The 17,041-nt window shown below is 36.6% G+C and overlaps 2 protein-coding genes across 10 annotated transcripts in view; one reads left to right on the top strand and one right to left on the bottom strand.

The window, feature by feature from the left end:
- DNAJC9 (DnaJ heat shock protein family (Hsp40) member C9) overlaps positions 1–17,041 on the top strand; it is a 40,786-nt gene that overhangs the window by 15,448 nt on the left and 8,297 nt on the right. The window contains exon 5 of one of the 2 annotated variants that reach the window (XM_031462184.2): positions 9,591–10,474. The exons of the other annotated variant lie outside the window; for it this stretch is intronic. Coding sequence (XP_031318044.1) covers positions 9,591–9,608 — 18 coding nt within the window. The 3' untranslated portion in view covers positions 9,609–10,474. Of the gene's footprint in view, positions 1–9,590; positions 10,475–17,041 lie in introns of those variants that run through there. 2 annotated transcript variants of the gene reach the window in all.
- FAM149B1 (family with sequence similarity 149 member B1) overlaps positions 1–17,041 on the bottom strand; it is a 52,795-nt gene that overhangs the window by 7,538 nt on the left and 28,216 nt on the right. For 7 of the 8 annotated variants that reach the window (XM_031462159.2, XM_031462157.2, XM_064488065.1 and 4 more), the window contains 4 exons: positions 14,531–14,698; positions 10,752–10,939; positions 2,627–2,751; positions 916–1,022 (listed from right to left, as the gene is read on the bottom strand). In XM_031462159.2, coding sequence (XP_031318019.2) covers positions 916–1,022; positions 2,627–2,751; positions 10,752–10,939; positions 14,531–14,698 — 588 coding nt within the window. The remainder of the gene's footprint in view (positions 1–915; positions 1,023–2,626; positions 2,752–10,751; positions 10,940–14,530; positions 14,699–17,041) is intronic. The other variant, XM_031462164.2, reaches the window with a different exon arrangement.

The raw sequence follows: 17,041 nt of genomic DNA on the forward strand, positions 1-17,041 counted from the left end.
ACAGTTTGGAAAACTGTATGCCAGTTTATTATAAAATTAAGCACACAGTTAACCTATCCTATAGCACTTTGACTTCTAGGTATTCACCAAAGAAAAATGAGACCGTAGGTCCACAAGAAAGACCTGTGTAAGGTAGTTATAGTGCTTTTATACAGAACAGCCCCAACCTGGAAACAGCCCAAGTGTTCATTAACAGAAGAATGGATAAATAGATTGTGGTGTATTCTTACCATAGAATACCACTTGGCAGTAAAAGAGAAGGTCACATGCAACAACATGGATGGATCTCAAAAACATGACATTCAGAACCCTCCACAGTCTGGTCCCAACATTCATTAATTTCAGTCTTTTCTTTCCCACTAATCACAAACACTAGCATCCACTTTAATTCTGGAAGATTGTCAGTGGTCTTTGGTCAGAACATTTAAGTTCTGATCTGTTTCGTCCTATCCTATTATAGCAAAAATGGTCTGCTTTCTCTTCTAAATATTTGTATTTTCCTATCTCCAATCCTTTCCCCACACATTTCTATCTAGAATAGCATTGCTGCTCTTCTCTGCTTATCCAGACTTCCATCTTGCAAGGACAAGTTCAAAATCTACACTTATCCACCAAAATGCCTCCCTTTTTGTGGTCTGCCATAGTGCTCACACTGAGTACACATATTTGGCACTCAGTCACAGGAATGCCCTGTAGGATTAGGTCTCTTTACCCATGTGTGTCTTCTCTTTCCAGTTATTTTATCAGCTGCTTGAAGGTGGAGACCATTTTCCTTAGATATTTTTACTCCCCATGTGTTTCTGGTTGCTTGGTAGGTACTCAGTACATGCACATTGACTGACTGACTTTGCTTTCCTTCTATTTCTCAGTGATCTACTTAAACTCTATAGTCTATTAAAATTTTATACTTCTTACAGGAGCTTGTCCATTAGGGAGAGATTTCTTGCCTGTAGAGGCATCCCATGAACCAAGAGACCGTTCACATTTGGCTGATGAACACTTGCTGCTTGACAGAGACTCATCTACATGTAAAAGAAGATGTTATTATTGGTTGGTGAAGATACTTAGTTTCCCAACTTTGCCAAAAACTGGTATTTCCAAATTAGGTCATTTATACATTTTTCTCCTATGTCTTAACATCTTGGCCAATAGCCCAGCTGAGGCCCCAACTCTACTGTCAAGATGACAGGATCAGAGTACTTTCCTCTCCATTTCTAAATGACAGCAGGTTGGAGAACCCTGATCAATCCAGATGAAAGCAATTAACAACCACTCTCACAGGGGAGAGAGGACCTTTGTTATCATTATTTACATTACATTAGAAAACATAAAATATTGTACAAAGGTAGAAGAAATAAGAGTAAACTAATACAATCGCTTTCACCATCACACAGTCCTATATTCTGCACAAGCTAATCCTTTCTCCTACTAAACTACCCCTGGAGCACTCAGCTCTCAGTGATAATCTAAATTCCGAAGACTTTATTAGAAAGTGTTAATCTTATTTTTTCTCATGTTAGCAGGATGTAATCTTACTTGGACTTATATTGCCACCTTAGTGTCCTGTTTATTTTCCCTCTCAGATAGTCATTTCAGTGCCCTTTTTGGCCAGCTCCTACTCTGCGAAAGCCTGCACCTTCCTCCTACTTTCTCTCTAGTGTTTCTATTAATGCTTCTCCTTCCTTTGGTCACTGACAGCCAGAACCATGTAAGTTAACTATTTCAGATTTAGGCTACCTAAACCATAACCAGGCAAGCTCAACATGCAGAAGTATTTTATTACCATCAAAGGAGTATTAGTTTACCTGGTTCACCCCCCAGTGTGGTAAGGTGTGGGCCTCGCTGAGTTTATCTTTAAATGGTCCTTTTGTAAATCCAGCTGTACAGTATCTGGCTGGCATACCAACAAAGCAGATACTAGATGTGCATCGATGAGCATGGCCCAAGGATTAGAATCCTTTTCTCTTTCTTTTTATCCCTCCCCTGCTCCCACAAGTAACATTGGGAAGCTATCATGTAGGAACTGGGACTACATAAATCATTACACAGGGATGAGACAGGCTCATCAACCTTCTGCAAGAAATGGCTGCCTTTGCTTTATGCTTATCTGCAGATTTATTTGAGACCATTTTCTCCTCTCTTTGATTTGCCTTTTACAGCTGAGTTGTGATTTCTAAACATCTAAAAGACAAAAAAGTCAACAGATTCAAATATTAAAAATAAAACTCAGGTAGGCTGAGATAAAAGAAAAAAGAGGGAAGAAGTCAAAAAAGAAGACCAAAGGACAGAATGTTAAGGCCACAGAAAATCTGAGATTGGTCCCTCTTTTCGTCATATCCTTTCTTCCCCAAACAGACTGAACCTGACCATACAATTGAATCTAGATTGCACAGCTTGTAGATATCTTTTCCAAAGAGCTACCTGAGAATTCTCAACTCTAATTTGCTATTAATTTTTTAAACTGAAATTAAACTTCTCTCTGCAAAGAGTCACTGGATTATTGTGATAAATATATAACTTTACTGGAAAAAAAGTAATAATGACATAATTAAGACAAATAACTTAGCAAACTTCCTCTGGGAGGAGCAGGCCTAGATTCTCCAGTATGTTCCCCCGTGGGGCTTACCGGATTTGAGGTGACAGACAGCACCTTAGACTGTGGCACTCGAGGTAGGACCAAAGGCTGTGGTTCACTCAGCACACAGGGGCTTTCTGAAGCTGGTCTGGTGATTGCAACATTACTCTCATCATCTGAGCAAAGGAATAGAATCTATTATCCATAGATACCTTCAGACCCACAGCAACAGTACTGTGAAGAAAAATCTCCCTTGAGAATTCATGCTGTCAAGCTCAGATTCACTCATCTTTGCAGTCCAATTTCATACCACCTGCATGTTTCAAAAAAAAAATCCTCCAAACCATGAATTTTTTTTAAAGTGGTTTCCTATGCTGGTGATGCCTGTTGATACCTGGCAGAGGAGAAGCAAAGATTTTTAGAGCAAAGTTGTCCAAAAGAACACTTGGAGTTGAAGGAAATATTCTACATGTGCACTGTCCAATATAGCGGCTCTGGTCACGTGGCTATAGAGCATTTAAAATTTGGCTAATGTGATTGAGAACAGAATTTTAAATTTTACTTAACTTTAATTAATTAAAATTTAAATAGCCACTTGTGACTAGGGAAACCTGGTGCCCATTATCGCTGCTGGTTTTGTAAGTAAAACTGCAACAGTAGTTTGTTTATTCTCATTACTGTATATTCCTTGTATGACTGTATCACATTATACTGTTGAGGGATGTTTGGGTAGTTTCCTGCTTATGTTTTCCAGCATACAGTGCTGTTATACATGTCTTTGGGGAACATATACTGAGTATTTAGGAGTGTACACAGCCACACCCACTTATATGCACATTGTTTATGGCTGCTTTTAATGGCAGAATTGAGTAGTTGCAATAGAGACTGGATGGCGGGCAAAGACTAAAATATTTACTATCTTTGTACTCAGAAGTTTGCTGATCCCTATTTTAGGACATTTCCATCAGCCCACTAAACCAGAGATCCTCCAGATACATTTTAAGATCAGTATCTTCTTTGCAGAATTTGTCTCAAAATTGCAACTATAATACAATAAAATAACCTAAATTTATGGATGCACAGAAAAAAGGATATTAATTCACAGCCCAACAGTAGTAATCTGTGAAAGCTGAAGTGAAAGTTTTCTCTGATATCTCAGTGTTTGATAACGAAAACTGATGAATTCCTTTATTACCAGGGTTTATTATTTTTGGAGTTTGGGTATTGTCCTGTATCTCCAAAAACTTAACTTCACATAATACAAAGCAGGTAGTTTTAAGAAGGATGTTAAGACCTATTATTCTCAAATGCCAGGTTTAAAAGGGAACTTAACATGCATGTAACACAGTGGCTTTAAAAAAAAGTCACATAGTATCAGGTGTGGCCAACATGTGGAGCAGCTAGAACTCTCATACAACACTGGAGAGAGTACAAATAGGTGCATCCACTTTGGAAAAAAATGTAGCAGTGTCCACTGAATTTGGAATAGCATGTCCAATGACCCAGCAATGCCACTCTTAGGGATGTACCCAGTACATATCTTCACCAAAAGACACATACAAGAATGATCAAAACAGCACTGTATGCTGGCAAATGTAACCTGGAAACTACCTAAATATTCATCAACAGAGGAATGGGATATATTCATACAATAAAATACAATATAACAGTGAAGATGAGCTATTACATACAAAACAGTCAAATCTAATAAACATAAAATTGAGTTACAAAAAAGCCAAGTGCAGAAGGGCACATATTATATGAATCCTTTTTAAAACAGGTAGAACTAACCTGTGGTGCTATGTAAGTCAAGATAGGGTTGCCCTTAGAGGGGAACGAGTTTAGTAACTTACTGAGAGAAACCATGAGAGGGGCTTCTGAAGTGTTGGTAATGTTCTGTTCTTGATCTGAGCACTGGTCATACAAGTGGATTCAGTTTTTAAAAATTAATCAAGCTTACCTGATATAAACATTTTGCAATTCTCTATATAGATATACTTTAATTATAAGTTTAAAATATGTTGTCTGGACTTCTGCTTCCTGCTAAGATGGAGTAACAGGGACTGGCTTTACCATCCTGCTTAAAACAACAAATAAGCCCATGAAACAATGGCTTTTAAGACCTTGGACATCAGGTAATGAGAGATAGTGATCATGAGATAGTAAATGAAGCTAGCTCTGCAACTGCCTTGAAAGAGTTTCCAAGACAGACACAAAGAGGGAGAACAAAGGCTGGGCCGAGTGGACTCCCCGATTTGAGAGTGCAGAGAGATCAAGACAGCTAGGGTTCATAGGACAGGGCCACAGAGGAGAAAAATGCACAGAAAGAGAACCCAGGATATCTTCAGAATATGGGGTGTCCTCTGATTACTCAAAAGAGTATTCATCAATGCATGTATGAACAAAAACTATCTGAGGCTAGGGAAGAGAACCAACTAAAACAATTAGAGGGAACAATGCCTGCTGCTCACTCAGGACCAAGAATAGTGCCTGCTCCTACTAGCCATACTGGAAACACTCATAATTAATGGGGCATTGGACAGAGTACTCAGGACGATCTTGTCTCAGTATCTAGGGAATAATTAGCTCTAGACTGAGCATTGCTCCAGATCTGCCTAACAAATTGTAAAAGCAAGACCAGAAAGGATTAATTTTTTTCCCAAGTAACTTAATTGCATCCCAGGAAAAGACTAAAAAAATTCATACAAATTAAAAAAAAATTCACCTCCCAATTAGATAAAATTCACAATGTCTGACACCCAAAGAATATTATGCAGCATAACACAACTCATAATGAGGAGAATATCAATCATTGAAACCAACCCAGAATTCACGCACGTGTTTGAGTTATCCCACTTTTTCAAAAAGTTAGAGACATGGAAGATATAGAAGTCACCCTAATCATACTTCATAGAAAACAAGTGGAAAAATACACTGAATGAGCTTAACAGTGGATTCAACATTGTAAAAGAAAAAGATTAAGGAACTGGAAGGCACAATAGAAACTACCCAAAATGAAACACATAGAGAAAAAAATTGCTTAAAGCATCACTTATTTGAGGGGTCAGTGAGCAAGTGAACTAATATATGAGCAACCGGAGTTCTGAAGGATTGTGGAGGACAAAAGAAAAATCTGAAGAAATAGCAGCTGAAAACTTGCCAAACAATGAAAACAGTAACAGATCCAAGAAGCTCAACAAACTCCAAGCAGGAGTATCATGAAGAAAATTACATCAAGGCACCTCATAATCAAATGCTCAAAACCAGTGATAAAGAGAACAATCTTCAAAGCAGCCAAAGGAAAAAAAAAAAGACATGAACACAGGAACAACAACGATAAAAGATGACATCAGATTTTTTTTTTTGTCAGAAACAGTGCAAGTGAGAAGACAGTGAACATCTTTAAAGTACAGAGAATGTCCACCTAAATTTCAATACACTGCACAACTATCTTGCAAGAATGAAAGCAAAATAATTTTCATATCTCAAAAGAAAGAACTTATCAACAGACCCACATACAAGAAATTTTAGAGGACATCCTTCAGGTTGGCAGCATTTTTAAAATTTTTAGTGAGATAAAATTTGCTGTTTTTAAATTAAGCATTTTACAGTATACAGTTGAGTGGCTGTTAGTATATTCACAGTGTTGTGCAACCACCACCACTTCTAATTTCAGAAATTTTCCTTCACTCCAAAAAGAAACCCCATACCTCCCAATGCACTGCTTCCTCCATCTCCTGGCAACCACTAAACTACTTGCTGTCTCTATGGACCTGCCTGTTCTAGACATTTCATCTCAATTCAGTGGAATCATATGGTCATACAACATATGACCCTTTGTGTCTGGTTTCTTTCACATAACATATTTTCAAGGTTCATCCATGTTTTAAGATGCATCATTACTTAATTCCTTTTTATGTGTGAATGATACTCCATTGCATGGTGTATTAGTTACTCAGGCTGCCATGACAAAATACCACTGACTGGATGGCTTAAAGAACAGAAATTTATCTTCTCACAGTTCTGGAGGCTAGAGGTCCATGATCAAGTGCTGTCAGGATTAGTTTATAGTGAGACCTCTGTTCCTGGCTCCTAGGCAGCTGCCTTTTTGCTCTGTCCTTGCATGACCTCTTCTCTGTGCATGCACAGAAAGGGAGAGGTCTGATGTCTCTTCCTTTTCTTATAAGGATACCAATCCTATAGGATTTGGGTCCCACCCTTCTGACCTCATTTAACCTTAATTACTTCCTTGAAGGCCCTATCTCCAAACATAGTCACATTGAGGGTTAGGGCTTCAACGTGTGAATTTTGAGGGAGATGCAGTTCAGCCCATAACACATGGATATACCAAGTTTTGTTTATCCATTCATCAGTTGATGGATGTTTGGGTTGGTTCCACTTTTTGACTGTTATAAATAATGCTGCTGTGAACATTTGTGCAAGGCTTTTGTGTAGATATATCTTCAGTTCTCTTCGTATATAAACCTTTGAGTGGAATTGCTTGGTTATAGGGTAATTTTATGTTTAACTTTCTGAGGAAGTGCCAAACTGTTCCCACAGTGGCTGCATCATTTTACATCCCACTAACAATGTATGAGGGTTCTAATTTCACATCCTCATCAACACTTGTTATTGTCCTAAAAAATACAGCCACCCTAGTATGAAGTGATATCTCATTGTGGTTTGGGCTTTGATTTGATTTCCCTAATGAATGATGTTGAACATCTTAGCATGTGCTTATTGGCTATTTATATATCTTCTTTGGAGATTGTTTCTTCAAGCTGTTTGCCCGTTTTTAAAATTGGATTGTTTTTCCTTTTGTTTTTGAGTTGTAATTCTTCATATATTGTAGATACTAGATTCATATCAGGTGTATAATTTACATATATTTCCTCCCATTCTGTAGGTTCTCTTTTTACTTTCTTGATAATGTTCTTTGATATACCCTAAAGTTTTTTATTTTGATTAAGTCAAGTTTGTCTAGTTTTTTGTTATTGTTGTTTGTGTTCCTGGTGTCATATCTAAGAACCCACTGCCCAATCCAAGGTCATGAAGATTTACTTCTAAAAGTTTTATAACCTTAGCTCTTAAATGTGTACCTTTGATCCATTTTGAGTTGATATTTTGTATATGGTGTGAAGTAAGTGTCCAATTTCATTCTTTTCCATATGGTTATCTAGGTGTCTCAGCATCATTTTTTTTTTTCCATCTGTATTTTCTTTTTCAAAAATTGATGTATAGTTGATTAACAATTTCAGGTGTATACATAGTGACTCAGTTTTAAAAGATCATACTCCATTTATAGTTATTATAAAATATTGGCTGCATTCCCTGCCAGCACCATTTCTTAAAGAGAGCCTTCTGCCCCCCACCACTGAATGATCTTGGCATCTTTGTTGCAAATCAATTGCCCATCGATGTGTGGGTTTATTTCTGGACTTTTGATTCTGCTCCATTGATCTATGTGTGTTTTTATGCTGGTACCACATTATTTTGATTACTGTAGCATTGTATTAAGTTTTAAAATCAGGAAGTGTGAATCCTCCAACTTTGTTCTTTTTCAATATTGTTTTGGGTATTCAGGATACTTGCATTTCTGTATGAATTTCAGGGTCAGCTTCTCCATTTCGGCAAAAAAGGCAGTTGGAATTTTGATAAAGTCACATTCAACCTGTAGATGTATTTGGAGAATATTGCCATCTTAACAGTATTAAGCCTTCAAATCCATAAACAGAATGTCTTTCCACTTCTTAGATTTCCTCTATTTTCTTTCAAGTGTTTTACAGTGTTCAGTGTACAAGTCTTGCATTTCCTTGGTTCAGTTTATTCCCACATATTTTATTCTTTTTGATGCTATTACAAATGAATTGTTTTCTTAATTTTATTTTTGATTGTTCATTGATAGAAGTAGGAAGAATTCTGAGAAGCATGATAGAAAAAGACACAAATTACTGTGAACATACTTAGTAGGAATCTGGATTTGGAGGTAACTGTAGGGGAAGGCTCAGGAGGAAATGAGGAACATGTTACTAGTAACTGGACAAAGGGAGATGCTTGTTATTTAGTGACAAAAAGCTTAGTGAAATGGTCTCCTGTGTTCATATGGAAAGCAGAACTTTTAAGTAATGATCTTGGTTATATAGCTAAGGAGATTTCCAATCAAAGTGCTGAAGGTGAGGCCTGTTTGGTTTTTTTTTTTTTTTCTTACTGCTTATAATAAAACACAAGATGAGAGATAAAATGAAGGAAAAACTATTAAACAAAAAAAAACCAAGATTTGATGATTTTTAAAATTCTCAATCTCTTTGGATAGCAAAAGGTTCCAAATAAGGGGAAGCTATCAGACTCTAAAATTTGTACTAGCAGGAAGCAGCCTAATGAAGTTACTTAGTTGCAAACATATGCTGCCTTTCATGAAAAAGGAGGGATGACTCAGGGTGGAACCAAGAGCTCAGAGGGGAGAGCAGAGAACTGAGAGGATTATTTCCAGGCTTTGAAACTTAATGAAGGAACTCCCAATATTTTTGCAGCTGGATTTCAGAATTGCTATTTGCTATGGACCTTTTTTTTACACCTACTCCCTTGGCCTTTTAACTGGAGTGTCTACAGTGGTTATCCTTGCCCTGGCCCACTATTGTATGTTGGGTATGTTAGGGTCAAATAATTCATCTCTGGGAGTGGAATGGGTGGATTATATAGTCAGATGTTCATATATCTGTGTATATAACCTTTAGTTTCACAAGTCTATAGGTGGAAAGAAATTGTACCCCAGTGACTTCACTTATATCCAGGAACTACATTCATACTGGGACCTGATTCAAAATCTTCAGAGCTGATGCTATATTAGGATGAATCTCTTGGAAACCCTGGAGGGGAGCTGAATGTATTTTACATGTGGGAGCACATGAATCATTGGGGGACAGTGGGAATACTGTAGTGGACAAATTCTAAGGTGGCCCTCCTATGATTCTCACCTCTTGGTGATCACACCTTTGTTTAATTCCCTCCCTTTCAGTGTGGGCAGGACCTGTGACTTGTTTCAGACAAACAGAAGATGGTAAAAGTGATGGGATGTCACGCCACGATTATGTTATGTTATATAGCTTCTGTCTTGCTAGCAGATTGGCTCTCAAGTCTTTCTTGCTGGCTTTGAAGAAGAAATCTGCCATGAATACTATAGCTACAAGAAACTGGATGCTTCCAAGAGCACACCGAAGGGGATGTGGATCCTTTTCTAGCTGAGCATCTATGTGAGGACCCAGCCCTACACAAACCTTGATTGCAGCCCCGTGAGAACCTAAGTAAAGGACTAGCTAGCTGTTCCTGGATTTCTGGCTCACAGACCTATGAGATAATCAATGTGTGTGACATTTTTTTGTGCAGCACAGAAAACCAATACAAACAATTCTTAATAAGTTAATACACATTTGACCATATAATCCAACCATTCCACTCCTAGAAATTTACTCAAGAGACTAGGAAATATGTGTCCAAAAAATTCTTGTACACTAGTGTTCATAACAGCTTTAATAGTCCAAAAATGAAAACAATCCAAATGTCCATTAGCAGATAAATGGATAAACAAATTGTAGAACAATGGAATACTACTCGGCAGTAAAAAGAATAAATTATTGACACACAGTGACATGGATGAATCTCGGAATGATCACACTGAGTGAAAGAAGCTGACTACATGATTCCATTTAAGCAGATAAACTGTCACTTGGGGATAGTGGGTTGGGCTGCGGCAGGAGAGAGGGATTACAAAATCATGAACCTTTAGGGGTAATGGATTTGTTCACCATATTGACTGTCTCATGGTTCCATGGCTGCATACATAAGCTCACCAAGTTATACACTTGAAATATGCATGGTTTGTTGTATATCAGTTATTCTTCAATAAAGAAGTTTTAAAAATGTGTTTGTCACTTGCACGAGTTTTTTTTTTCTCACAAATAATTATATTCAAAGAGAAAGCACAGTATCTAGTCATCATATATTAGGCTTTGTTACTCATCCACTCATTGTCAGGTATTTTCTAAATATCTTTTAGTTTCTATGAGAAATACAAATACGATTCTTTGGTACTAATTAAGCACATAATCTAATAGACTGGTTAGGGCTTGGAAATCAAAAAACAATTATTTTTTTATATTGTTTTCACAAAGAGCCTTACCAGAAGCAAATCCCTCCCAGTGACTACGTGTCAACTGCTCCATACAGCTTAGTACCTTGCTCCACACGTCATCAAACACGTAAGCAAGGATGTCCTCTTTCATGCAGTAAAATGGAGCAATCGGTGGGTACCCTAATTTCTGTTTCTCTGTAGCTGCTTCTGATTTCTTTCCGTGAAACCCCTCTTCCCTGTAACAGTAAGAAAGACTTCACAGTTACTCTTTACTGAATGTTCACCACTATCTTTTGTGCTGCTTAGCAGTGTGATTTGTGCCCACCCTGTGCTGCCAACCCTACCCCTCTCCCCAGCCAGGCATAAGTAGCACAGATATTAAGCTGCCTTGTGAACTAAGGGAGTTCTCAACAGGGGAGATTCTGCATTTCCCTTTTCACTCCCACCCCACCCCCCAACTCTGCCAAAAAAATAGGACAAGATAAAGAAGACTGAGAATCACTACTTTTTTTAGCTGTAAATAAATGAGCACTGCCAACTGAGCAACCAGCTATGACAATTAAGCACACATAAATAATCTTTTTGTTGTAATTGGATAACATTTAGATTAATATTAACGTGACACATTTAATGACATGTAACTGTGATTATGGCATAATTATTTGAGGCAGTGATTCATTAGGGAAATAATCCACATAGATTATTAAAATTAGTATATTTTTACTAATCCAAATAAACATTTGGTAATTGGCTATAAAGGAAAAAGAGGCTAGCCGAACAGCACAGGAAGCTACTCTGAGGCTCTTCTGGAGACTGTGTATCTATAACCCAGGAACTCCCAGTTAGCTAAGCCTGTTTCTTCTGACAATGAGTGCTAATAGCCCCAGAATTCTGGGGGGAGAAAATCTAGCTGACAGATATACTTACCTATGACAGACGTATTATAAACTAAGAGCAAATTCTGGAACTGGCTTGGGGTGGGGAGAAATACCTCCCAGCCTCTACAGTAAAAGTTACTCCTAGGGCAGCAGAGGTCTCATAAATTAATAGGAAACTAGGCAGGATAGAAGGATGCTAAGAGGTTTATGCAGGGCAGCGGGACTCTCTGCTTCTCCTTTCCCAAGGAAGAGCTAGCCTGGTGCTAAGTGGGGAAGGAGGCCAATTAGTATTAGTTGTATTAATTTATATTGCTTTTTAGAAGAGAAAAAGACATTCATGTGAAAATTCAAATTGTACAGAAGGAAACATAAGTACATAGTGAAAAATAAGTCTCCTACGTCTCTGTTCCCCAGTCCCCATTCCCAGAAGGAAGCATACATAGGTCCAGAGAAATAGTTACATCACACACTGTACTGCACCTTGCTCTTTGAATTATCAGTGTATCTTGGCACAGGATCCCTAACAATACATGTAAAATCTGCCTCTTTTAAAAAATAACTGCGGAGTATTCCATTGGATATAGCATAATATTTCTAATTAGTTATTAATCAACCAACCTTTTGCTCTTATAATCAATACTGCAATTAATATCTGTGTACAGATCTTTCTTGACTTATGTATTGGGTTACAGCTCAATAAACTCTTCGTAAATTGAAAATATCATAAATCAAAAATGCATTTAACCTACTGAACATTATAGCTTAGCCTCACCTACCTTAAACATACACAGAACACTTACCTTACAGCCTACAGTTGGGCAAAATTATCTTACAGAAAGACTACTTTGTAATAAAGTGTTGAATATGTAATTTATTGCATACTCTTCTGAAAGTGGAAAACTGGTTGTATGGGTATAGAATGGCTGTATGTGTATTGGTTGTTTACCCTCGTGATCTCGTGGCTGACTGGGAGCTGCGGCTGCTGCTGCACAGCATCACAAGAGAATATACTACATATAGCTAGCCCAGGAAAAGATCAAAATTCACAATTCAATGTACAGTTGCTACTGAATATGTACTTTTTTTGTACCATCATAACATCGAAAAATTGTAAGTCAAACCATCTTAAGTCGGGGGACTGTGTGTATGTAGTTCTTTGGCTACATGGGTGTTATATCTGTAGGGTAAGTTCCTATAAATAGAATTATTGAGTCAAAGGGTATATGCATTTCAATCTGAAAGATATTGCCTACTTTCCTCTAAAGAGGTAGTATAATTGTCCAGTAGTGAAAGAACGTGCCTGTTTTCTCATTCACGGAATTATCAGACTTCTTTATCTTTTGTTCTTTGTAGCCCAACAGATAAAATAGTATCTCATTATAGTTTTAATCTGCATTTCTAATTGTGAATGAGATTGAATTTCATTTCATATATTTAAAATCCATTATAATGTGAACTAGTCTTGTTCGTTGACTGTTTTATCCTCATTCTTTCCCTTATTGATGTACATATTAAGGAAGTTAAGCCTTTGAGTATGTATGAACTGCGAATATTTCTGCCAGTTTGTCTTTTGACTTTAGGAGTTTTTTCTGTGCAGAAATTTCATTTTATGTAGTTATTGTTAAGAATTTCTTAAATCACTTGTCGATTTTATGCTATGGTTAGAAAGGCCTTCCCTATTCTCAAATTATTTTTTTAAAAACAATCTTTCATATCTTATTTTCTGTCAAACTTACATGATTTCATTTGTCACATCTCAGTATCTCAAGATGTTGGAAAGGAAGACTGCCTTTCTAAAAAATCTTCCCTGTATTCCCTTAAAATTCATTAGGTTTACTATCAGGAAAAGGGGAAGGGATAAGCCATGAATATCATATGTCAGATTAGTTAAATCAGCTTTATTTTTTAATAAGCTAATATGAAGGGAAAAGACCTTTGAGAAAAAAAGGAAGAGAAAACATGGAAGAGAAAACAGGGCTAATTTGACCCCGGCCAGATGAAGTCAAGGGGAAGGGGGCAGTCTCTGGAAAGCCAAAACAACATACTCTTGGAACAGTGAACTAGCTCAGTGGTGTTATGTATAGAAATCTGGGTTATGCTTACCTGATCCGAGTACTGTGTACATTAAGCACGGGAGTAAATGTGTCTCAGGAGGAAACATGATGGGAGGAAGAGAAGTCCAGAATCATGTGACCCAATACTAACTAGACCTAACCACAGCCTCACAGCCTAAAATGAAATTCTCACTTCTAGATGTGCTGTGGTGACTATTAATTCTGAATTTTTAAAAGCTTAAAGGAATTATTTAAGAGGCTAATATTTCAGAAAAATAACATGGAATCGTGAAGAGAGCACTGGATTTACAATCAGATGAGTAAAATTTTTATTTTAGCTTTACCTCAGACATTATTTAACCACTATGATTCTCACCTATCCTGCAAAGAGGGTAAATAATATCTGTGTCACAGAACTATCGTCATAATACAATAAGAAGATGTAAATTAACATTATTAATTATAAAGTCTGCCAAGTAAAAGGTTTTGTATAAACTGTATATACCGTTTTCAAACAGGATTTATGTAAACAAGGCTCACATCTTTTTAACTCTTTTAAAAAGTTTCAGAGTTTCCACGAGTTACTGATGATAATTTACAAAGAGTAAAATTATGTGGAAAAAAAAATTGATGCATTTTAAAATGTTTACTCTCAGGAAGAGGCAAATTACATGTGCAGGAAGAAAATATACAAGGAAGTCTGGTATGTGGAAGCAATAGGAATTTATATCAACTAAGTACATGAACACTGGTCACTGAGAAATATTAGAAAAATAAATAACAGAAATGGACATAAATCTAATTATAGGTAATATTTGTGGTATACTTTAGAAAAAGTAGATATTAATACATAAAATAGGAGGGGAGTAAAAAGTTTAAAAGACATAATACTCACATATCTGTGTGGTCGAATGCTAGGTATTCCTCTATTATTCCTTCAGAGAAGATGACACAGTCTTCCTCTTCTCTTTCCATAGAACACAAGCTAGGGGATTTGGCAATGGAAGATGCTTTAGGAGCATAAGAAGATGAAAAATGTAACTTCTTTCCCCTAATACCAAATCTGGGGGAGGAAAAAAAGCAAATAGTAATTACGTACAGCATAAACAGTTCTCACAGCAACTCAGTTGCACAAGTTTCAGCTCAAAGTCCCTTGCTCTAGTGACCCCTTCCTGGACTACTCTGAACCTTAAATCTATAATTTCTCAGAATAGGAGTAAATACTAGCCATAGACCTACTCTGCTTAGGTGTATTATGCACTTTTGAATACTCTGTGCTATCTTCTCAGATGCAATAGCTATGGCTATAAAATGTTTTTTTTTTAATTTAGTAAGATTCACAGTCATAATTACTTCTTTAAGGTACCTCAGGAAATTATGAGTTTGTTTCAATAACTCAATCATTTTTCAAAACGCATGCTCCTAAAGGGCAAGGATCTTCTCTCATTTATATTTAAATTCCTCTTCCTACCCAAGTATTCAGTGAATATGTAATAACTCATTCACTTCAGCAGATTTACTTTGGAGAAAGTCAAATCTGAGCAATACAATTTTTTAAATGGCTCTCAGTTTAACCAAATATTAAATATAGCCAATGTATGCTTTGTGCTGTTCTTTATACTTTTTTGTACCTTAAGTATTTTTTTTAAACAGTGAAAAAAGAATAAACCTATGTCACTTTTCATCAAGGCTAGTCGGAAAATCTTATTGGAAGACATTTTGGAAATATTTATTAAAAGCCTTAAAATAAACATACCTATTGATTCAGTGGTTTCATTTGTAGGGATTTCCTTCAAGGATATGACCTACAAGATTTAGCTATAAAAATTATCATCACAGAATTATTTATAATTGACAAAAGTCAATACTAGCCCAACTGTTTCAAAATGTAGGATTGGGAATTGGTTGTTTAAATAATAGTATTGGAAGTCTATGATGTTATTAAATTAATGTTGGGGGGAAAAATGGAAGATGCTCACAATAAAATGGTAAGTATTAAAGATTACAAAATAGGTACAGTAATTTCACAAAACTATATATATATGTGGCAGAAAATGCTTAGAGTGTCCAATATCCATTCTTCCCTTTTTTCCTACTAAACGATGCCAATTTAGTTCTGGAGAGCAATACACCCAACCTTAAAGACATTTCCCACTACTTTGCGGCCAGATGTAACCAGTGAGGTAAGAGCAGAATTGTTGTGTGGGACTCTGGGGAGGCTGTTTAAAGAGAACTGGCCTAGCTATATGAGGTGCCCTTTTGCCCTTCTGCCTTTCCTCCTTCCTGCTGCCTGGAAAGTGAATGTCATATTTGGAACTCTATCAGCTATCTTGGACCATGAAAAAAAACCCAGGAAAAAACATCCTGGGCTAGCATGGTGTAGCAGAAAGATGAATGGAGTCTAGTACCCTGAAAACACCATGCCATCACCATGATGTCTTTAGATACCCTTCCTCCAGACTTCTTTTAAAAGAAAAACCTCTGTTTTGTAAGCCACTAAATAAAGTATATGGTTCAGAGGAAGTGGTTGGAAAGGTATGACGCCAGACTGTGAAGTACATTTTTAATTTTGTCTAATTGATAGCAATGGAAATGAATTAAAGTTTTTAAGAAGGGGAATGACAGCATCCTTGCTTTAAAAGATCACTATGGTGGTGATGAAGATGATAATGTGGTTAGGAGGTTAGTGCAAAAGATAAAGCAAGAGCTGGTAAACTGATGAGAGCCTGGACCATGGCAGGAGCCATAGGGATGAAGAGACAGTAAGAGATGAGAAAAAGTCTGAAGAACCAGCACTTCTAAACCAACTGGTATTACTGTTTATGAAATCTCTATTACTGTTTATAAAATCTCTAAACTTGAGACTTAAGAGTTTTTAAAGTCTTTGTTATGAAATTCTAAAATAGTGATACCCAAATTCTGGTCAACAGATTTATGGCAATCATGACAGATTTGTTTACTGATCCACACCAAAATGAGCAAAATAAGAACAATGCTCAGTAAGACTATAAAATACCCTTTCTTGAAAAGGACTGTCCTTATTATGTATTATGCACTTCATGCTTTTTTTGTGTTAAAATGTCTTTTCCTTTATAAAATAGTGGTGTTAGTACTTTTTTTCTACCACATGACAAAATTAAAAGCTGTCAAACCCATGTCAAGCGTTGCATTCGCAACATTCCATGTTACTCTGCTATTGTATCATTCCATTTGTATTATTAACCAATCATTTTTTAGTCAGTGGTAACTAGTGGAATTACCTCCTTTAAAAAAAAATAGGCTTTTCTAACAAAGTATAGGCCTTTTCATTTGTTAAAAAAATTTTTCAGTTAGATAAGGCGGTAGCAAAAAACAGATGGTAGTAAACTGTCTTTGCAAATGTTATTTCTAACAAAAGAGTCTTTTA

The sequence above is a fragment of the Camelus dromedarius genome, chromosome 8 (assembly GCF_036321535.1).
Source record: "Camelus dromedarius isolate mCamDro1 chromosome 8, mCamDro1.pat, whole genome shotgun sequence".
NCBI classification, from domain to species: Eukaryota; Metazoa; Chordata; class Mammalia; order Artiodactyla; family Camelidae; genus Camelus; species Camelus dromedarius.